The sequence below is a fragment of the Schistocerca cancellata genome, chromosome 3 (genome assembly GCF_023864275.1).
Source record: "Schistocerca cancellata isolate TAMUIC-IGC-003103 chromosome 3, iqSchCanc2.1, whole genome shotgun sequence".
NCBI lineage: Eukaryota > Metazoa > Arthropoda > Insecta > Orthoptera > Acrididae > Schistocerca > Schistocerca cancellata.
This window is the reverse complement of record NC_064628.1, coordinates 364,347,977-364,372,515: the sequence shown is the minus strand read 5'-3', so window position 1 is coordinate 364,372,515 and position 24,539 is coordinate 364,347,977. Positions and strand designations below refer to the sequence as shown.

The window sequence follows — 24,539 nt, the reverse complement described above, 5'->3', positions numbered from 1 at the left end:
AATTGAGCATGGCCCTACCACTTGAAACTCTGCAACACGTAATGTCCAAAACGCTCTCCGAATAGAGTTCTGTGAAGTTGTAATTTTTTGGTTCAACGGCACTGTTTTGTGATATACTTCCCCGAAGATAACATTGTTATGCAACTTACGTCGCTGCTTGTGTTGCCACGCGATTCGCTTCACAGTCTTCCTACTTGACAAAGAGGCCCGGCCATTTCGGAAACTAAACTGATGACATCACTATGCACAACGATATAGCAGTTCATACTGCCGCGTGTTGTGGCCCCGAAGCACAAGTACTGAAAGTGAAAACCGAAGACGTCTTTGACAGCAGTCGAAATGGCTTGGTATTGACGTAATTAAATTCTCTGACGATGAAAAGGAATGAGGAGTGAAGTAAAAGGAGCGAGGTGACTGGAATACCAATTAAGGCTGGAGGCACCAGATGCTATGAGAGTAGGAGTCCAGTATCTGCCTGCAAGGAAGGATTAGCACAGTGCTCACAATTTATGTCCCACTGACGATATATATAAACTTATTTTAGGTAGCTGTTACTGCCATATGCAATAAAAGGATATAAGAAATTTCTGAAAATTTAGCACTGAAATATTGACAGAAATTGTTATGTCTATGGGATTCTATTTTAAGAGATACCAGAATAGACAAGTCAACGTGTGTGAACAGGTCAGTATCGGATAAAAAGTAGATATTCTACATTATAATTTTGTGAAAAAATTAGGCCTCTGAATTAAAGCGACCAGTGGTTGAACGTGATGAAACGTGGATTAATTCGTATTACATTGAGAACAAAATGTACTTACACTGATGGTACGCGAGGAATATTGTCAAATAAAAGTGCCGGTCATTTTTTTTATTCCTGTGTTCAGCTGGCCATTGTCATACAGACGTACAGCGTTTGACAGGGCTTCACTTGTACAAATACTGAATTACAAGCTCCCTTCCGTTTTTCTCGTGCATAAACACGACGATGCTGCAGTCCTAGCCAGATTCGCTTTATTTTTCTGAGTAATACTTACGCGTAGCATAACTACGGATCAGCGAGCGCATAACTGATAGCTGGCGTGTATCAAGGACTTAGGCTACAGTATAGCATAATAGAAGTGTACACAAATGCAGCGTTGCCAGATGTACACTGTATATACACTACTGGCCATTAAAATTGCTGCACCACGAAGAAGACATGCTACAAACGCGAAATTTAACCGACAGGAGGAAAATGCTGTGATATGCAAATGATTAGCTTTCCAGGGCATTCACACAATGTTGGCCCCGGTGGCGACACCTATAACGCGCTGACATGAGGAAAGTTTCCAACCGATTTCTCATACACAAACAGCAGTTGACCGGCATTGCCTGGTGAAACTTTGTTGTGATGCCCCGAGTAAGGAGGAGAAATGCGTATCATTACGTTTCCGACTTTGATAAAGGTCGGATTGTAGCCGATCGTGCTTGCGGTTTATCGTATCGCGACATTGCTGCTCGCGTTGGTCGAGATCCAATGACTGTTAGCAGAATATGGAATCGGCTGGTTCAGGAAGGTAATATGGAACGCCGTCCTGGATCCCGACGGCCTCGTATCACTAGCAGTCGAGATGACAGGCATCTTCTCCGCATGGCTGTAACGGATCGTGCAGCCACGTCGCGATCCCTGACTAAACACATGGGGACGTTTGCAAGACAACAACCATCTGCAAGACCAGTTGGACGACGTTTGCAGCAACATGGACTTTCAGCTCGGAAACCATGGCTGCGGTTACCCTTGACGCTGCATCATAGACAGGAGCGCCTGCGATGGTGTACTCAACGACGAACCTGGGTACACGAATGGCAAAACATCATTTTTTCGGATGAATCCAGGTTCTGTTTACAGCCTCATGGTGGTCGCATCCGTGTTTGGCGACACAGTGGTGAACGCACATTGAAAGCGTATATTCGTATCGCCATACGGGCGTATCAACCGGCGTGATGGTAGGGGGTGCCGTTGGTTACACGTCTCGGTCACCTCTTGTTCGCATTGACGGCACTTTGAACAGTGGACGTTACATTTCAGATGTGTTCCGACCCGTGGTTCTACCCTTCATTCGATCCCTGCGAAACCCTACATTTCAGCAGGATAATGCATGACCGCATGTTGCAGGTCCTGTACGGGCCTTTCTGGATACAGAAAATGTTCGACTGCTGCCCTGGCCAGCACATTCTCCAGATCGCTCACCAATTGAAAACATCTCAGTTCTAGTATAATATATTTGCCTAATGAATACCCGTTTATCATCTGAATTTCTTCTTGGTGTAGCAATTTTAATGGCCAGTTGTGTATAATTGATTTCACAAAACAGGAAGGCAATATATTGCGTGTGGACTTATTCGAAAGATCTGTTTCTTGGTTAAGCCATTTTTCTTTCTCTTTGGAACTGTATAACACTCGGTAAGACATTTCCTACAATCCAAAGAGCCACAGGAGTAGCGCAGTAGTAAGACAATGAAATGTTCAGGAGACGGGTGGTTCAAGTCCCAGCATGCACATCCGAATCTAGATTTTCCTTGGTTTCTGCAATCGACTTACGACAAATCCGCGATGGTTCCTTCGACAAGAAGAAGGTTCAATTCCTGTTCTACCCTTCCCAGTCCGAGCTTGTTCACCATCTCTAATGATATCGTCGCAGATGTGATGCTAAATCTTATTCTTCCTTACTTCTTCCTTATTTAAGCTGAGTCTCATCATTATAAACTTCTAGCTTGAAAATCGTACCGTTTTTGTTGTTTTTCGAACATATTCATTTTGAAATGCAACTTACAGGTGTGGAGACAATGCAGGCCGATTGCCTGAGAGTGGCGTATTTAAACACCGATACAGTGTCCTAACACTCTTCCGCTCCGAATACCATCGCAGCAGCAAATGTTCGTCTTTTGCATGATAGGCTGTTGTTCCATCTAAAAGCATAATCGCACAAATGTGTCAGTATAAAGAAAAATTTCTGTTCCCACGAAGCACAGTACACATTGTGAAGTTACTACGTGACTGTACCTCAAAAGGTGATGAAAGTTGTGTAGTGATTCAGAAAACGTAGTTCATTTTACTATCATATTCATCTCCGACTCTACCATGGCGACCAGGTTTTTGTCTCTTTTTTAATTTTATCTACACAGTGTGCAGTGTGCGGACGCTATCACATTTAGTCAGAAACTGTATCTCAGTCATTCCCACTTACGATCAACATCGTTACATGTTCTGTAATCTTAAATCCATTTACTCCAGATAGACTGCCTTCTCTAATCGACTTCCAATACCGCGCGCGAACGGACCGTTAAACACTACCATTGCTTCTTATTCTCTTGAATTATGTTTTAGTGATTCTAAAATGTTTTTCTAAAAGACAAAAAAATTAATTTGTTGACACGAGTTAGCAAATTAAGTGAAGGCCTGGCCAAGTTATTATCTTCGTGTTTGGCGCCCATGGCTCCAGGACATTTGCATTTAGATTAGGAACTTCCAGTGACTTGCGCCGGATAATCCGATTTAAATTGACTCGGCAGGGATTCGTTCCAGTGATTTTACTATCCTAAGCCTGCCTTAGTTTATGGTGATGTAATTTAGTTACTACGTTATACGCTGCAACATTCATTATTTTGATAGAGATAACGTTATTATCATTTCCTAACTTTCCAACAAATACGCAAATATTTTCTTAATTTACGCTGACAATATTAGAAAATATATGCGAACTTCGTTTATCACGGGAGGTAAGTGTGTGATAACACATATAGAATTTCGGCTAAGAGTGCCGGCATCCTTACCACTGCCAAGCAAATGACAGCTGCCTAAAGTAACACCTAAAGCGTATTTTATTTCGCACAGTGATGCCGTTAACCTTTCTCTTATACAAGGTGGACCCGAACTTCACCGACAAAATTTCAGAGGTTGTCCGAAGATACACAGACGGAAACAAATGGAACACCAAAATATAATTAACATACAGTAATGAAATTTCGGGAATAGATTTGCGTAGATAACATATTTAAGTGATTAACATTGCACGATCACAGGTTAATGTATGCGCGAGACAAGCCATTGCAAATGTGAAGTTCTGGTACACTAATAACCGATGTATCGCCAGATTGTTGAATGCAAGCATGAAAACGGGTATGCATTGTGTTGTACAGCTGCCAGAAGTTAGTTTGTGGGATGGAATTCCATGTCTGCTGCCCTTCGTAGCTCAATAAAGGGCCGGTTAATGATCTTTGTGGATGACACTGGAGTTGTCGTCCGATGATATCGCACATGGGCTGGATTCCAGACAGATCTGGTGATCAAGCAGGCCAAGGCAAAATGCCGACACTCTGTGGAGCATTTTGGGTTATAAAATAGAATGTGGGCGACCGTTATCCTGTTGGACAACACCTCCTCAAATGCTGTTCATGAAAGGTAGCACGAAAGGTCGTAGGAACAAACTGACGTACAAATTTGTAATCACGGTGAGTGTGATAACCACAAGAGTGGTCATGCGGCCATACCAAGTCGCATCCCACACTGTAACTGCAGGTGAAGGTACAGTGTGTCTGGCACACATACACGTTGGGTGCAGGCCCTCAAACTGCCTCCTCAACGCACGACCATCGCTATCGCTGGCACCGAGGCAGAACGACCTTTTATCAGGGAACGCAACAGACCTCCACCTTGGCTCAACTGGGCTCTCACGTGAGAGCACTGAAGTCGCAATTGACTGCAGGCAAAAGGGCTTCTCGCTCGGAGCTGTCCTTGAAGTAATCCATTTGTAACAGTTCGTTGTGTCACTGTGGTGCCAACTGCTGCTCAGACTGGTGCTACAGATGCAGTACTATGCGCTTCAGTCCGACGCCGAATACGGTGGTCTCTCACTCGCGGTGGTGCCACGTTGCCGTCCGCCCTAGGGTCTAGCGTTTCTGACTCTGGATCACCGGGTCCTGGGTTCGATTCCCGGTGAGTTGGGGATTTTTCTCTGCCTGGAGACTGGATGTTTGTGTTGTCCTCATAATTTCATCATCAGCATGTGTGAGAGTGACTAGACTGGATTGTGAAAAAATGGACTGCGTAAAAATTGAGACTTCGTATGGGCGCTGATGACTGTGCAGTTGAGCGCTCCACAAACCAAACATCATCCTCACCGTACATTCTCGTGACCACGGCCATTAGCAGTCATGTACAGTGCCTATATTCCTTCCCAGTCTTTCTGCAATATAGCAGAAGGAACATGCAGCTTCTCGTAGCCCTATTACACGATCTCTTTCAAACTCAGTAAGATGTTTATAATGGAGCCTTCGTCGCCTTAATGGTTCAAATGGCTCTGAGCACTATGCATATTACAGGTTGAAGAGATAGTGAAAGGAATATAAGAGGAAACAAATTTATGGGTCACCCTTTCCAGGACAAAGTGGAGGACAACAGAAGGACAGCTGATCGTTCATAAGTGGAAGTGGTATGAAACTACATACTTCGAGAGCACACAAACATTAATCGGGTAATTTAGATTATTGGCAACGTTTGTATAATAGCTTGTATTGTACTGTATTGTTGTTAACCGGGGACCTAGAAACGACTACCGCAGTCCACGTCACCCCTCCGCCGCCCCACACCGAACCACTCTCTGAGCATTATTGTGCGTTTCGGCCCCCGGTGGACCCTCCAGGGAACGTCTCACACCAGACAAATGTAACCCCTATGTTTGCGTGGTACAGTAATGGTGGTGTACGCGTACATGGAGAAGTTGTTTGAGCAGCAATCGCCGACATAGTGTAGCTGAGGCGGAATAAGGGGAACCAGCCCACATTCGCTGAGGCAGATGGAAAACCGACTAAATACTATCCACAGACTGGCCGTCTCACCGGACCTCTACACAAGTCCACCCGGCGGATTCGTGCCGGAGATCATGCGCTCCTTCCCAATCCGGAAGGCCGTGCGTTAGATCGCACAGCTAACGGGGCGAGCGTAGAATAGCTTACTTAAAGGTGAAAAAAATTGTGTATAGTATATGCAACGAACCTGGACTGACAGAAAATATTTACGTTAGACCTGAAATGGAACGGGTTTAGGGAAGAGTGCTCAACGCCGTAAAGAGGACCACTCGCAGCAATATGGTCCGCACCATTGCACCACGGCACCTGCTGAACGATTCAATGACCACGTGGCGCTCAGTGACCAGCTAGGCGTTCAATAAGTAATGGAACACTTTTTTTTTCTAAAAGCAAGTTGATTTTATTCAGGATTCGAATACACCATTTTAGTATCCACTCTTTTGGTTACAAAACACTGTTTTTCAACATAATCTCCGTTCAGTGCAGTGACCTTGGACCACCTTTCTTGAAGGGCCCGTAAGCCAGCATGGTACCACTCTACTGGTCGTCGTGGAAGCCAACGTCTCGATGTACCAATATCCTCCCTATCAACCACGTACTGCTTCCCGCGGAGTGCCGCCTCCGTTGCGGCAAACAGATGCAAGTCTGAAGCTGCGAGATCCGGGCAGTTGGGTGGATGAGGAAGAACATAGCTTTGAGTATCCAAACTTGTGCGTCAGGACTACCAACAGAGATGCCCAGTTACCCAGCGAGGTGATCCATCTATCACCTCGAATGAGTGTCCACACGTTCTACCACTGAGGAGTCACAGCTGTACGCGGCCGAACGGGACGCGGAAGATCGGACAGCTCAGTGCGGCCTCGTTGCAATGATGTCTGATGCGTCGAACCACGACTCACCTTGCTTTTGTTCACTTCCAGGTCTCCATAGAGATTCGGCAAGTGACTATGAATATCTGTGATGCTCTGGTTATCCGCCAAATAAACAAAGTGATAGCTCTCTGCTTGGAATGCACCTGTGCCACAGACGCCCCTTCGAACGCTACATATAGTACCGCCAGCTATCGGAACTTCATGAAACTGTAGGGGCTGAAGCGGAACCCTTCCACGACGTCCCACAAGATATTACGCAAGGTTTCAAACGAATCTGGCCGAGAGAAAAGTGTAGCATTGCTTATTGAACTCCCCTCGTAGCTACTTCAACCAGGGACAGTTGCAGCATGACATTTGCAGCAGCAACACCACAACAAACCCAATTTGGCTCTTATCTGTACTGGCCATCCCGCGAGGGTTGGTCACTGAATGAATCGGCCAGCCATCGAGTTGGCTTCCGCCATGGTGTCGGCTCCGCTGTGAGGTCGATAGCGGCTGCTGGATAGGTCGATGGTCGAACTGAGAACCCCCCTCCCTCCCACCCCATTAACAGTCGCTTCCGGACAGCCGCTCAGCCCCGCGATTGTTGGGTACTGGGCTGGTCTAGACGTCTCGCTAGCAGCGGAATGACGGCAGATCGCCGAGGTATACCAACCACACAAGACAGGGGCACCGCTGGGCCGCGCCGAGCCGGGCAGCTACTGACGTATCACGACTACGATCGCCCCGGAGCGCCGAGATCTCGACGCCTGACGGTGCCTACGGAACGTGGATGCCGTGGGTGGAAACTAGGCTGCGCCATATGACTAGGTCGTGCACCTGTAGCTGCTCTAAGCCTACGGGAACAATAAAGAGTTTTGGTTAGGTTTTTATTATTATTATTATTATTATTCCTGTACTGGCTTTAGGGAGCGTGCTCATACAGCCATCTAGCAATCTAAACTATTGATTGACAAGTATGACGATACGAACGTTAAGAACAACACAAAACCCAATAAACGAGCGGAGCTACTCTCCGACCCAGCCGGGAACTGAACCCGGGGGCATTTGGTTAGAAGTCTGCTATGCTGAACGCAGAGCTACAGAGGCGGACTTTGTCACGGTCCATATCCAATCACGTCTGAGAGTTGCTTTGAATGCGCGAGCAACACCTGTGACTCCGCGAGAGAAACATTGACGTTGGGCGCTACTGGCGAGAGGGCACCCCATGGTCTGCTCCATCAGTGCCGCTTTCCAGTACAGACTCAGTTCCGGTCGAGCGTCCAATAAGCAAACATCTGGTGTATAGCTTGCGCCGTGAGTACATAGTTTGCGACGTGTCTCGACCCTGGCGACAAATGGGACTCATCGATGGATTTTCCAGTCAGTATATGATTTTGAGGCGTGGACGGATCTTTTCGGTTTTCAAGTGTACAGGATTATTGGCTCCTTAGTAACCCGTTTCGTACGAGAACCCACCGGCTTACGAATGTTTGGTGAACCTCACTTTGGCCAGTTAAAAGATGATTTGGTTTGGTACAATCGCTTCCTATTCATTACTAATTAACAGGGAGAGACACTGCGTTAACTTGCGTGGCACTTTTTATAGCACGTACTTTGACTGTTTTGAAATTTATGGGACGCCATTCAAACTAAAGTAGTCTTTTACACCTCTGGTGGTTGCGATTTGATGTTGGTTTTATGTAACGCTCAGCTTGACTCCTTCACCGTGAGAGCTTCTAATACTGTTGTTGATCCAAAAGGAATGTAACTGACTCCACAAACCTACGATCTCAAGGACAATTCTTTTAATTCCGGCCTTTCCAATTCACTATTGGGAGAGTTTACATTTTTCTAAACTTTTATCTACCGATATAATCGGTGCTACCTTGTTTCTTTTAATACTTGTACAATGGTGTTATTACGGTTTGGTTGTAAGACTGTAAGGCTAACTGCGGGATTCTTCTCTTGATTGGGCGTGGTACTGTGGTGATAAAAAAAGTTTGGAACTTCGTTACACACGTCTCTCAACCCGGCACCAATGCTCCAACCTAGCGTCACAGTTTTCATGAACGTAGACTGTCTTGCTGCAGCCACCTTACTCTTCGGTCGGAAGCATGTAGTTCTCGCAATTCATCGAACACACAAACCCCTGGTGACAGAGCCGAAAACCTCCTGACACACCAAGGAACCGCTCTTCCAATCTTCCATGCTGGTCATCCGGCCGGTACAAAGCAGACACAATCCTAATGCCCAAGGCATATCACTCTCATTCTAATTTTTAAATATTCGGTTTATTGGAAGGTTCTTTGATCCTGTTTTGATAGTTAAAAATAGTTTTATTTTTGTCACGTAGGCCACTGTTCACGGCACAACAAACTCAATGTTTCATTCCTTATAGCTGGAAAGTTTTCGCCAAATGAATTGAATGTCACACCTCTTATTTTACAACCCGACAGTTAAGTATTTAAGCTGAGAGTTTGTGAATCTATACTGAATTTCATTAGACACACAGTGCAGCAACAATCTCTTACATTTCTTGTTTTGATATGATCTGCCGTATTTTTCAGTCATCTGTAGCATCTAATGCTGAAAGTGCCTTTAATCACAAAATTTTTCTGTTATGTGCATTGTGTTCCAGTGGTCTCTCTGTACGCTGTGTCGAATGTGTAACATAATAATGGGTTTCAATGAAATGATGGCTTCTGAAATTTCTTTTTATGCACGGGTTGTTGCAGATAAAAAAAAAGGGACACACTGAAGACAGAAGACTAACCCAGTGCCAAAGTATTATTCAGATAAATACAACTAAATTTTCATTTGTTATTTACATAATTATGCTGAGAAATGAACATTGTGCACTATGTAGAGGACTCCAGCTCCGACACCTTTCTTCTCATATGGAAACTGTCCAAGATGGGAGCTTTTTTAGCGAATCTATAACGTCTGTACTTCAGCTGCACTTCATTTCTCTGGTAATTCCAATCAGTAAATTAATTCACTAGAGTATACCAAAATGTGGTCGAATTAATACTAAATGCTCACAGTTTACCACAAAGCATAAGAACAGTTCGCACCCTCACTGTGACAGTTATAGGTCATAACTATCAATTAGTCATAAAACTCTAGATGAAACTATGATGCCGTAGGCTCAAGAACTTCCACTAAACGTGGCTGGGAAATAAGACTGGCAGTTGAATGACAAGGGAACATTCCCAGGTGTCTATAAACGATCTTGATGAACCTCTGGAGGTGTGTAAATGTGGCAAAATAATGCAGTACATACTTTTTTGTTTGTCCCTAATTCCACTTTGAAGGGGTAAAACACTCTCCAAAAGATGATTTGGCGTGTTAAGTTTGGAGGGAATGCCTTCGAAACAATTATATATAAAAATGTTTCTCATATAAAAGTTGAAAGTCAATTAAAAATTCCCTTAAACTGTATAATCAAATTTTGTAATAATTTGAAAGTTTGCGAAATACCTGAGCACCATTAATTAATTTTATATAAGGAAATCTTCTGTTACGACATAAATTTAAGCAGCTCTCAAGCTACATACAACTATGTGAAATAAAGCTGGTTTCTAAAATACCATTTTTTGAAAATAAGTTGTACACAGTGTGCTCTCAGAATATTTCCAACATATTTAATTAAAATATTTAAATATTCATTATCAGACTAGTTATTTGTTTTACATATGTTTGTTTTGTGCTCTAAATTATTATTTTAGATTTTAGATTCATTTTTTTTCTTTTTAGTTAACCGTTTCACATACTTGAACTTTATTAACTTTTGGGAACTCGTTGTTAGGGTATAAAATCATTAAAATAATGATCTAAATAAATGCTTAAACATAACGTTTTCTTACGCAATGCACATAACATAAACGAAAAAACATAATATACGGCATAGAGAAGACATAAAGCAAACATCAGCAGGATTTCAAATTGTCACAGATGATCCTCCAAATATCCTGATTTGTATCAAGTATACTCCAGTACATTAGTAAGCCTTGCCAGAAAGAATTGATTATGTACTAGTGATTTCAGTTTAAATGCCTCAAGTGTAGACTGATATCCGAATCTAGACCTGAAAAATTTCTCACAAAGTTCTTCCAACATCGAAAGCCATATACTTCTCACGACTATACCGGTGTTGTCGAGCCAGTTGGGAGTACCAGATGAATAAGTTCCTCGTCTTCAGATATGTTGCTCTGTATCGTTTTTTCACAACAACAGCCGTAAATTAACTAACAGCAGTACTGATTCTTACCCATCACTGAGGAAGAAAACGTCTTTCAAATATAATTTGACCTGTTCGGGCTTCAAAAACAGTCTCGAGATCTCAGTCGAAATTTAACATTAGTTTCTTTTAAAACAATGGAAAGGTCGGTGTGGAGACAAACGTTTTGACCACCACACACAATGACAAGAAACTTGTTCATTGGGTGATTCCAAAAGGCTCAATGGCACAAGTACAAACGGCTGACATACAGGTATATGGCTTTAGAGGTTGGAGGAACCTTGTGAGAATATATTCCGATCTAGTTCTGTTGAGTGATTTTGATATGTCTCCACTTGAGAAAAATATAGTTAAGCTGCAGTCACTAGAACATAATCAACTGTTTTCGCCACAGTTTACTAGTATTTTGAAATATCTCTGATACAAATAAGGATATTTTGATATTCACCTGCAACAATTTGAAATCCTTCCGAACTTTGTTTTGTATTATGTTCTCTGTTTTGTTTATTATGTGAAGAGATTTCGTCTATTTTATGAGCATGGTGTAGCAAAAGGTAACATTTTAAACATTTATTTACTGATTATCATAATTGTAATGCGTAGTTTTGGTACTCATCTGGGCCTGCTCCAAAATATATGTTATACAAGGACATTAAATATTATGGCCAAGGCTGTGTTCGATTATATTTTTTATTAGAGTAGGCCTATTTCAGCGTGATTGCTATCTTCGAGTTATCTGTAAAATATACAGTTTAGTACAATATTTCAGATTTGGAGGTAGATAATATAACGTATTATACAATTATGCTTTGCTACATGCATCAGGTGGTCTTGGTATCAATATGATATCTCTGTCTCAGTTACTGTCATAATGTATAAGTTTGCTTCTTTTATGTTGGTGGAGTTATAGTAGATGTTAAACTGTAGCAGGAATAGTTATTTCTAAAGTTTTTCAATTATAAAAGTTCATTTCATAATGACATCACTTGAAAGCTGTATTGACAGTTTAGTCATTGATGTTGTATGATTACAAGTTGTTAGTTTCTATGGTATTCCGTAGGTCATATCTTTGTTATTACCAACTATATTATTGTTCATACGGTTCATGTTTATGTGGTTCTACGCAGATGAGTAATTTAATCATATGATGTGTGTGTATATATATATATATATATATATATATATATATATATATATATTTATTTATTTATTTATTTATTTATTTACTTATTTTACAAATGATTATCCGAGAGAGTATTTTATTGAGCGAGGTCTATGACGATTCCCCAGTGATATTTTATTCTACTTCAACATTCGATACCGATAACACATCAGAGAGAGTGGCAAGAACCCATCAACTTTCTTCCACAACTTAAACAGAGAACGTCACACAGTTGACGATATAGAACGGGCTGTCGAGGTTTTACATATTGTCTAAAAACAATCACTAAAGAATATTCCTGAAGAAATCGAAATATATTCACACACACAAAATTACCCTCAAGAAATTCTAAATGAACAGATCAATTTGAAATACAAACATCACGGAGAATATTTTATTGAAATTATCCTCCCAACCAGAAGATGAGTAAAAAACAAAATCTAGAAACATGTCAGAGTTCATGCTACCATGAAATTAAAAAATAACAACTGGAAAGCATACGTTTGAGAATAAAATAACATTGAGCTCTACAATACTATCTGGCATAACCAATCCCAAAAAACCAATAGGATTAAATTACATAAGAGCTTTGAACCACATAAACGCGAATCATATAAGAAATAATGTAACTGGTAAGAACAAATATGTGACCTACAGAATATCATAGAAACAAACAGCTTTAACCATATAATATAGCTGATTCAAAAATGGTTCAAATGGCTCTGAGCATTATCGGACTTAACATATGAGGTCATCAGTCCCCTAGAACTTAGAACTACTCAAACCTAACTAACCTAAGGACATCACACACATCCCTGCCCGAGGCAGGATTCGAAACTGCGACCGTAGCGGCCGTGTGGTTCCAAACTGAAGCCCCTAGAACCGCTCGGCCACAGCGGCCGGCTATCGCTGATTCAACTGTCAATACAGCTGTCATGTAAATTCATTATGAAATACAATTTCATAATTGGAAAAGCTCTAGCTACAGTTCAACATCAACACCAAAGAAACAAACATGCATTAGTGACAGTAACTAAGACAGCGATATCATAAGGACATCAAGACCTCCTGATGCACATAGGAAAGCATATTTCTATAATACGTTCAAATTTCTACTTCAAAATCGGAAATATCGTAACAAACTATGTATTTCCGCATATAACATGAAGATGCAATCAAGCCGAAATAGGCCTACTGAAAAAAATTTAATCGAATACAGCAACGTCTTGATCAATCGCAGATTTATTGCCGAACGCTAGGGGAAACATTGTGTGTGTATTGTCAATAGGCCGTAGGCAGCATATGCCTGCTACCAGTCTGCTAAATCCACCATGCGCGGTTGCCTATCCGTCGCCTGCACTCGTCTTTCCTCCGGCCATTGTGTATTCATTCAAAACGGAGATCATATGCCACGATACGGTGCTGTATGCAAACAGCATGCTCACACGCCGTTTGTTCCTGGCTTGACCGGGGGATACCAACCACGCTTCCGAACAGCGCGCGCACTAGGAAGCCTGGCGGTGCTGCTATCACAGAACAAAAACCGTCCGCGCATCAGGTGGACGCAAACCTCCTTCCGGCTGCTGGGTACATAAGGCCAGGCACAGCCTTCAGCAGGACAGTTTGAGTTAGTTCCAGTACCAGTACAGTGCAGTTTAGTTACTGTCGAAATTCTGGGCCAGGAAACGGCTAACTTCCAAGTCCATCTAACGGAACTCACCGAGTCCAGCGAGGACGCTTCGCACTGCCGACGTTCTGTGACGCTTACTCCATACGCCCCCCTCCCTCAGGGACGCTGCCCTACAATCACACACGATGAAGTTTCGCCCACATCTGGTATCACGCCAGAAAACTTTATGTCTCTTATGTCTAATGATCGGGGACGATGTTTCAGTTACTGTTTCTGTCCACTGTGAATTTCTGCAGTTAATAAAGGGTATTTCGTCTCTTACGCAAAACGCTGTTTTTCCATTTTACCCTTACGTGTTTCAGCACCTCTGTGCCATCATCAGTGGGTTTTGTTTACTAAAAACGCGCTTTAACATTATATGGTTGTGCAGGACCATCCGCAGGGTTCGTGCACTGATAGCTTGTCATGTTTTTCAGTGACTGATACTTACTTTTTTGCGTGTGCATACCGAGTTTCGCGAAGTGAAAAGGCGTTTATACAACCGAAACTGCCCAAAGTAAATGAATATATGTATTCAGTCCCCTCAGAACGCAAAAGGAGGAGGATCAGTCACAGCATACTATGACAAGCTATCGGTGCAGGACACGATACATATGGTCCTGCAAAGCCATCTAATGTAAAATCACGTTTTCAGTAAACATAACCGACTGATGATGGGTCAGAGGTGCTGAGACATGTTTGGGTAAAAAGAAAAAAGTGTTTTTGCATAAAAGGAGGAAGCTGTATCCAATAACTTTTACACGACAAAATACCAGTTCTTCAAATCCAAAATATGAAAGTGTTTCCTGTTAAAGCTTAAGAATCATCTTTTAATACAGCAGACACGTGAAAGATGGAAAACTATGACTTCGGTAAACACTACATTCTGTGGGTAAGATGTTGTTCGCGTGAAGTTACATAGTTTTCTTGTCGTGGCGGCAGTTTCGGCGTTGTTTGCTATCTTGGGTGATGTGAAACGTTATAGTGTATTGCCTAAACAAAACAGTCGATCTTTCTTCAGTCGCTTCATTGCACAGCCCTTGGCGACCTTCAGAAAGGAATTGTTCCAACACCTACCACGTGTCAGCAGTGTACGTTCTCCCCACTCGCCCCAATTCCCACATGAACTATCGCTCCGCCACTTGCACATCTTAATCTCCAAATTAGATTCACTTTTGGCCCGTCATGGCGAGCTGAGCGTTCACTCAGTATTACATGGTGTGGGTATGAAGACATGAAGTGAAATGATAGTATAACATTTTTGGACAAGATATCCCATTATTTATAACCGTCACAAGTGTCTTTTGCTAAATACCCCAAATTCCGACAGCAACACAGTTTTGAATATTAAGATGTTGCTATCCACTATGCTACTGCTGCGTGATGATGATGATGATGTTTGGTTTGTGGGGCGCTCAACTGCGTGGTTATCAGCGCCCGTACAATTTCCCAACCTTTGCTCAGTCCAATTTCGCCACTTTCCTGGATGATGATGAAATGATGAGGACAACACAAACACCCAGTCATCTCGAGGCAGGTGAAAATTCCTGACCCCGCCGGGAATCGAACCCGGGACCCCGTGCTCGGGAAGCGAGAACGCTACCGCGAGACCACGAGCGGCGGACGCTACTGCTGCGTGTAACTATAAGTGTCCCTGTCGTGAACGCACTAGCAAAAATTTCTAGATTTAAAAGTTGGAAACGGGAAAAGGACAAATAATCTGTAAAATTAGTAACAAAGTTAAAAAAATAAAGTTCGGCTGTTTTTTGAACACACCTCGTAAACAGTGCGACCCAACATAACATCCATCGTAAAGTTGCCGTGGTGCCACAATTAAGTTCCAAAGCAGGAAGTCGAGGACCATTTCCATTTAGTCTTAGGCCGTTCTACCGGACAATTTGACGGTTGTTTTCGAATGTTTCCTACACACTTACTTATATTAGTAATACAGAAATAAGTACTTAGGACATACGAATGAAATATACTGACCTTTACAGCAAAGCCGTAATCTATCTTCAGAAAATATTTTTGAGGTAATTATCAAATTTTTAAGACATAGTGAGTTACGTAATCAAGAAGGAGTAATACCCTACAGAAAATTCTAGTACGATTACGATTTTCTAGCAGAGTAACGTGATACTTTTAACAAAATCTTGTTTATATTTCCAGTTAGAAATGTAATTGGCTGTTGAAATGGGAATCTCGATCTTTTAAATATAAATATAAAATTTAAAACTATTGGCAGCAATCTACTGGTTACAATTTGTTCCTTCGGGGATGTTAGCCGTTATGGAAGTTTTCAATGATAAAATGGTTCCACAACTGGTTGAGTTAGCAACCTTTATTTTTGTTGCTGCACCTTCAGCTGGTAGGCGTATGGAATTACACACAATGATATCATTACAGTTTAACTACTTACAAAGTTTGTTAACAACAATATGAAAACATATGATTACGTGTACAGAATCAAGTTAATTCAAAACATTCGTTTGTGCAAATCACGCAGTGTCAAAAATAAAAAATCTAAACCGATAAATGTTACATCGTAATTGTGACAAATGACCATAGTTGGGAATCTAATCAATCGTGTACACAATTATTTTGACAAACCACGACTATTCAGAAGAATAAACAAATAACCAAATCGTTCTTTCAGCAATCAGTTATGGCAACGACATGATGCGACGCTTATGCACTGATCCATAGTACGACACAGATGAGATTAAACTGAGTTGTGTTGCCGTATGTCATTCAAAGACTACCACCGCCGCCATAGTTTTAACAACGATATTACGATGAGATATAATATTGTAACGTATTTGAGAATATAAACATGGATAACCTGATGTACGAAATTAAGTCGTAAGAGAAATAATATTTGTCATGCGCTAATGTAATTGATGACAAATTCTTGCCACTACATACACAGCAGATGACAATTACTCATAGTACCATTCCGTATTCCTAAAACACGAATAAGTTCAGTAGAAAAATATGTGGCATCCATAAGTTCATTATTAGCGAAGTCCATAATTAACAATATTGATGACACTACATAGCAGTGAATGAAATGCTCTTTTCTATATCTGGAATATCAGTACGATATAAAGAATACAATAATAGAATACATTACGGAAACATTGTACTTATGCAGAAATTGAAAGTTTCAGTCCTATCGTTGGATAACTTCTTTTGCCTCTGTTATACACCCCCTCACGTTCAGTTATTTCAGTAAGCAAGAGACATCTACATCGATGACATGGTTGAAGACACAACAGAGGTGTAGCTGTATAATAGTTCAAACGAAGAGTAAATGCCGTCTTTCGGGAGGCGGATAACAACGTACAACATAGTGGCTAAAATCAATATTAAGTGCTCAGAAGCAGAATACATCATTTTAAAACGGCGCTTGTCCACGTCAAGAATTTTCGCCATACCGGCATTTCTGACGGCCGGTAGAAAAGCAGAGACGGCAGGCGCGCCGGAAATACTGCGGTCGTGTTTGCGCAAGGGAATGGTGGGATGGATAATATGGATGTTAGCACTTTCGTTGTGCTCTATTATCTTCTTTTAAAGAAAACAACGTCTGTGTAGTACATATTAGGTGCATACTGTGTTACAATACCGATTTAAATACGGTACCTTCAATACACTATATGAAAAATTACGAGAGGACGACACAAAGCATTTTAATTTATTCAGAATATCAAAAACAACGTATGACAAATTATCAGTTCTACGACCTCATTTGCAGCACGAAGACACCAACATTCGAAACTGAAATTTACTTATCAGGAAATATTTATTTTCTGTGCAAAAAGGAACACCATAATTTACAAAAAAAAATGTTTTTACACCAAATTGAAAGTCAGTGAATAAAATTATCTTATACACATTAAGGTGAAATATCACTGTTCGTTTTTTCAGAAATCGAACGTCTCTGAAACATTAGATAATGTAGAAGCAGGACTTGCATACAGTTCCTAATACGAGTCTTCATTGGTTGCAGTTTAGACTTCAGTTATTCGCAGGAGCGCACACCGAATAGTTATGTTGATTACGCCGTGATGATTAGTACGATGATGTACCGCGGAAGATCGATGTTCATGTGACGCATGATTCCAGGAAACGTTGGGAGATTGCTGATATATGGTATTGTTTTGTTGTTCTGACACAACTCTTTTAATAAGTTTCATGACTTTTTATTTGAAATTACGATATCCTCATCAATAAGTTTTTCCAGAATTCGTCCAATACCTGTAAATAAAGACATACTTTGACACTGCTCAATAGATGCATGAAAGATGCTCATCACTTACCTGTCTAAATCATTCGTAGCTCTCCTGTTTTCTGCGCGTTATCTAGACGTTGTTGACAATATCTTTTAGTCCGCATATCGGCAGGGTTTAGTTGTCACTATTATCAGGCAACGTTCTCGTCTATCTGCTATTTTTAATATAAATTGTAGCTGGTAACAAAACATCTGTTTCCGCTTCTTGTTCGCTCCAGAACCGCTCCTGATCTATCCGTTTAATTTTTTACGACATTTCATCCAATTATCTCTTATATTGGCCCATTTTTATTACCATCTTTCCTGAAAAGATAATGAAACCTGAATAGAATCAAAAAGGTATTGTTTTTCTTATTTCAGGTACCTTGAAACAGGAAACAGTTTCACCGAACTCCATTACTGTTTCAGACTGGGAATAAAAACCATTAGCAGAATTGTACGTGAGGTCTACATGAAGATGTGGTTGTTATTGTATAGGACACATATGCCCAATCTTGAGCGTTGTGACTGGACCAATAGAGCGTGTCAGTTTTAAATTACTGCAAATTTTCCAAACTGTATAGAGGCCATTGATGGTAAACACATCAGGATTATGAAACCAGAAGAAAATAGTTCAATATTTTTCAGTTACAAAAGTTACTATTCATTAGTCCCGAAGTTTTATTTTTGTGAATGTTGGTGCTTATGATAGAGACCGTGACTGAAGTTTACTGAAAAAAAATTCTTTATGGAAAGGCTGTATAGGGACACACTAAATATACGTCCTCCTAGGTTGCTCCCGAATTTTTCGGGGAATTGCCTTATGTATAGGTAGAAAACGAAACGTTTGCATTGCATAAGAATTTAATGAGTCCCTATAGTGAGGGAGAATTGATCTCAATAAGCGTACTTTTAACTATCGCTTAAGTAAAGCAAGACGAGTTGCGGAATGCCCATTCGGCATAATGGCCAATAAATGAAGGGGTTTTCGCTGACCTTTAATAGTCTCCACCGATTTTGCGACTGACGTAGTGAAACAGCGAAGTCGTCTCCTGTTTTATAGAATTTCGTCCTTAAAGAAGAAGGACTTGATACTACGTGGGCTGATACGGCTATAGATGTCGACTCTGAACTACGAGAACCCCAGCGTTCACAAGCGGTACGAGATGCTGTGTCAGCGAATACCATCAGAAATCAGTTAGCTAATTACTTTGTTTCTGAATCCTGAAAAATTCCGTGGCAGAATAAGTTCGCCTAAAGTGCGCCGATTCCAGAATAATGTGAAAAACACAGTAACTATACAGAGAACGTGCCTGAATGTTACTAAACAGTAAATAAAATAAATATGCTGTGCTCTTACATCTTTACAAGCTACGGTTGTCTTATCCCAGAACACTGGTCGTTCCTCCACAAACACAGTCAATGCTTCACAATCAATACAGATTTCAGCACTCATCGGGAAAACTGACAGCTAGCTCGTACAACGGCTCAGGCGCGACTAATGAGACTCTCAGCACCCGACGAAGTAGCAGATCGTGGACAAGCAGATATGCTACGACATGTTTTGCATTGACGTCCCGTGGGAACGCTCTCATAAGCCACACTGTATCGCTACAAACCCGTAGAATCCGCCGGCTCGGTACACAGCGAGAATTCTTGTCGTGCACAAGGGCCCAAAACCCTCATAAAGTGGATATGTAAACATAAATTACACATTAGGGTAATAGAAGCCACGCTCATAAATACACACTAAATACCTAAGATCAAAAACATACTCTACGAGAATTAAATTTATGTTTAACGTTTCTTGATGACACAGTGGAAATCAACCAACTAAATTCAGTTTTAATAAAGTAATCAGTGTTGATCCGAAAATATGTTATTCTTGGTAGCCGGTTTCAGTCTTTGATGATCATCATCCGACCACTAGCAAGCTTCGGAAAGAGTAAGAGGACCCAAACATATGCCAGATAGCATAGTCGACGAATGTGTACCTTTTTCATGTTCAAGCAGTAGAATTTATGCATCAGGCAAGACGGTCAACTCTACTCGTAAAACCTTTTGCAGAAAGTATCCACATATTGCTCTGATTGTGCCTGCAAAGGTATATCATTGTACGATACATAGCTCAGGAGTTCGACTCTTTAAGGAATCGATGAGTGAGTAGGAAGCAGGTCAAAAATCAACGCCAGGCTATAAATCTGGTACATATAATTGAATATTTCTTTGCTCGCCTTCTACACGCTCCTCCACCTTTCACCCAATCACTATGAAACTTTGAGTTGTAGTGCTCATGTGGGCAAAGGATTTTATGGGGATAAGAACCACCGTTCACGCACAGGGGTGGGGGTGACAGGCGGGTAACATAGAAACTTAACTCAGGAATATCTGTATCAGTCTGAATCAAAATTTGTGTGTACATAGTCATTACTTGTATAATTATTTGTCTGAACATATTGTCGGTGTAAAGAGCCACAACCACACATGTGGTTGGGGATGAGAAGACGTGTCACGTAAAAATATTCGATAACGACTGATATAAGTATCTAATCTAAATTTTTCAGGCTCACTAGACCTGCTGGTGACGGTCATGGTGAGGATTCACCCCTATCGTTGCAGGAAAGGGAGAGGGGAGACGGAAAGACAGTGACACATGAGGACATCTCTGTAATGCCTGAAGTAATTTATAGCAGAATTAGCACATGTATCACTTCGCGTTTATAGAACTTTTCTGTGACAGTAAGACACCCATAGGACCCGTATGGCTGAGTCCTTGTAGTGAAAATGCGTGACATGAAAGCATAACTCAGGAACACCAGTGCTGGGACGGTTCCTTTGAAAGAGTACGGCCGACTTCCTTGACCATCCTTTCCTAATTCTATGGGAACGATGACCTCGTTGTTTGGTACCCTCCCCCAATCAACCAACCAACAAACTAGAAACGCCAGGAGCAACTTCGACCAAATTGTATATACACGTGACTCATTATTTGTGTAACAAAACTGTGTAAGATACGCCTGCTACCACTAGTTGCGGGGATGTCGAAGAAAAGGGTTGTAGTGTAGAAACATCCTAAAATGTTGATTGTTTCCCTCTAATTAGTTTACTTCGAATACGTGAAAAGTATAAAGCACAATCTGTCTCTCATTTGCATTGTTAAATGCGTGTTTCGGCGTCAAACATCATGCGACACAACTCAATAGCACAGACACATTTAACGTCATTTGCAACGGACAAATGGTATAAGACAGTGTAATATCAGACATTTGCCAGAAGCAGGACTTTTTTTTTGAAACGGCAATCACTTACTGGCAGAACTGAGTTTCCCAGAATTCAGATGGAAACTCTATGATGAAATTCGCTAGGAACGCGGAAGAAACAAATGGGAAACATACTAAATGCATGTGAAATTTATTTACGTATTACATGTGATATATACACTGAAGTCGGCAACGCCTATATAACACAAGTGTTGGTTGATCGGTTACTGCTCCTACAATGGCACGTTATCAAGATATAAGTGAGCTTTAATGTGGTGTTACAGTCGGCGCACGAGCAATGGGACACAGCATCTCCGAGATAGCGAAGAAGTGGGGTTTTTCCCGTACGACCATTTCACGAGTGTACCGTGAATATCAAGAATCCGATAAAACATCAAATCTCCGACATCGCTAGGGCTGGAAAAAGATCCTCCAAGATCGGGACCAACAACGCCTGAAGAGAATCGTTCAGCGCGACCCTTCAGAAAATTGCTGCAGATTTGAATGCTGGGCCATCAAAAATTTCAGAGTGCGAACCATTCAATGTATAATCATCGATATGGGACTTCAGAGCCGAAGGACCTCTTGTGTACCCCTGAAGACTAAACGACACAAAGCTTTACGCCTCGGCTGGGTCCGTCAACATCGACATTGGATTGTTGATAACTGGAAACATGTTGCCTGGTCGAACGAGTTTCGTTTCAAATTCTATCGAGTGGATGGACGTGTATAGGTATGGAGACAACCTCATGAATACAAGGACCCTGCTTGTCAGCAGGGGACTGTTGAAGCTGGTGGAGGCTCTGTAATGGTGTATGGCATGTGTAGTAGGAGTGATAGGGGACCCCTGATACGTCTAGATACTGCTCTGACAGATGATATGTACGTAAGCATCCTGTCTGATCACTTAAACCCATTCATGTCCATTACATATTCCGACGGACTTAGGCAATTCCCGCTAATGACCACTGTAGTTAAGTGCCCTAAAACCAGCTTAGGCAATTCCAGCAGGACAATGCGACACACCACACGTCCAAAATTGCTACAGAGTGGCTCCAGGAACACTTCTCTCAGTTTAAACACCTTCGCTGATCACCAGACTCCCTAGACATGAACATTATTGAGCATATTTGGGATGCCTTGCAACGCGCTGTTCAGAAGAGATCTCAACCCCCTCGTACTCTTACGGATTTATGACTGCTCTGCAGGATTCATGGATGTCAGTTCCGTCCAGCACTACTTCAGACACTAGTCGAGTCCATGCCACGTCATGTTGCGACACTTCTGCCTGCTTGCGAGAGCCCTACACGGCATTAGGCAGATGTACCTGTTTCTTTGGCTCTTCAGTCTATTTCTTCTTTCTATATAGTGTACCTACTTACAAAGAAAAAGATGAACTGCAACTCATGGCGGCCACAGTTGGTAAAAAATTAAAAAATTCTGTTAAAATGAGTGAGCCAGACGCAGATATTCCTGTGTCAGATAAAATGTTTTACGACTGATCTGGATACTAAACTACAGGACACAGTCACATAAACTGAGTGCAGTGGGTGTTCCTTCACAACGTATGCGGAGTGCAATCCCGTATGCGATAGTTCTGTCCATTCACGGCTCCCAACAGAGTAAATTGTGCCTCCTCCGTCTAAAGAATATCCCCTTGCCACATTTAATCTAACCTCTGTAGAGCAGCGGCTGGTGATTATACACGAGAGATCGGCAGCCGCTCAGTTAATGGGTAGTGCGCTCTCACTCACCTTCACCTGGTCCTGCTCACCAGCGTACTCTATGCTCTGAAAGATGGTCCACGTGTAGCGGCGGCGGACCTCCATGCGCGCCAGGTAGCGGCGGTACCAGCGCTGGATCAGGATCGCCGCCTTCATAGCTGCAACAAGCGAAAGATCCCTGTGCAGTAAACAAAATTATTCGCCAACACACACACACACACACACACACACACACACACACACAACAGTAACAGTAGTTTCGAATCCTGCCTCGGGCATGGATGTGTGTGATGTCCTTAGGTTAGTTAGGTTTAACTAGTTCTAAGTTCTAGGGGACTGATGACCTCAGCAGTTAACTCCCATAGTGCTCAGAGCCAGTAACAGTACACTGAAACCGGATCTACTGGCGAGGAGCCCCACAGAACCACACAGAAGTCTACGCCACACTCCAAAAGTCCTTTATTACTGAATCAAGTCAAACTTTGACTATATGCAGTTTACATACAATATTTATCAGGGCCTCTCCTTTATTTCACTACTGACTTAAGGCATTTTCGAGTGTTTACGCAGATCAGTGTGCCGTAGACGTATAGCATTATAGATTAGTTTAGCAGCGATCGGACATGGCTATGGTATTGTTAACAGAGAGAACACGCTCCGTTGCTAAAAGAATTTGACCACGTTGCCCAGTAATAAGACCTGTCTCTTTACTTCGTGGACATAAAAGTTCCTCAAATGTAAGTTGAGAAAGATTGATGTGAAAGGTTAATAGTGCAGATCATTTTACTTTCTAACTACATCTAGATCCAACCATGCGCGTTTTAACACTCAAATGCATTCTACTTTCACTCTGAAGTTTGTCATTTTTCAAATCAATCTTTCAGGTACTAACGGTCCACCGTAGCCTTTTATAACTGTTCGGATAGTAATACGTTCCGCCAAGGGCAGCAGCTGACTAACAGAGACGATGCTGATTTTATATATAATTACGCGCACCTCCCACGAATAAACGTTATCATTGTTCATTATTGCCCTACGTATCGACGTAAAACTTCCAAACTCTTGATCATCACTACAGCAAGGGATTCAAATAATTCTTGGGTGACGCAACTATACGTGAGCGTTCCGCGCGCAACCCAACAACGACTCTATGCTTGCTTTCCACTGCGTGACTGTTATCGCGCCTAGGCATGATTAAACGGAACATCCTTTAAGCCTGTGCTAGTACTTTCGTCTCAGGAGGCATAAAAAAACGACTTAACACACACTTACCAGTATGTACAAACACAAACCTAACCTCCTGGGAACTAAAATCAGCTAACGTGCCAGGTGGTTATAATTAAACTAACAGTGGTCCGACTGGTGCAATGTGGGTTGTATACATTACAGGATGCTGACATATCTTAGGTATGCCCATTAATCAACGAGCTTGAGTAATATGCTGAAAGAAATAATATTTCCAGTTTCTGCCATCAACTGAAAATATTGCGTTGTTAGCAGTCAGAATCTG

The 24,539-nt window shown here is 41.8% G+C and overlaps 1 protein-coding gene across 1 annotated transcript in view; it reads right to left on the bottom strand.

Moving 5' to 3' along the window:
* Positions 1-24,539, bottom strand: part of LOC126175053 (serine/threonine-protein phosphatase rdgC) — a 1,927,531-nt gene that overhangs the window by 924,550 nt on the left and 978,442 nt on the right. The window contains exon 4 of the mRNA XM_049921565.1: positions 23,060-23,187. Coding sequence (XP_049777522.1) covers positions 23,060-23,187 — 128 coding nt within the window. The remainder of the gene's footprint in view (positions 1-23,059; positions 23,188-24,539) is intronic.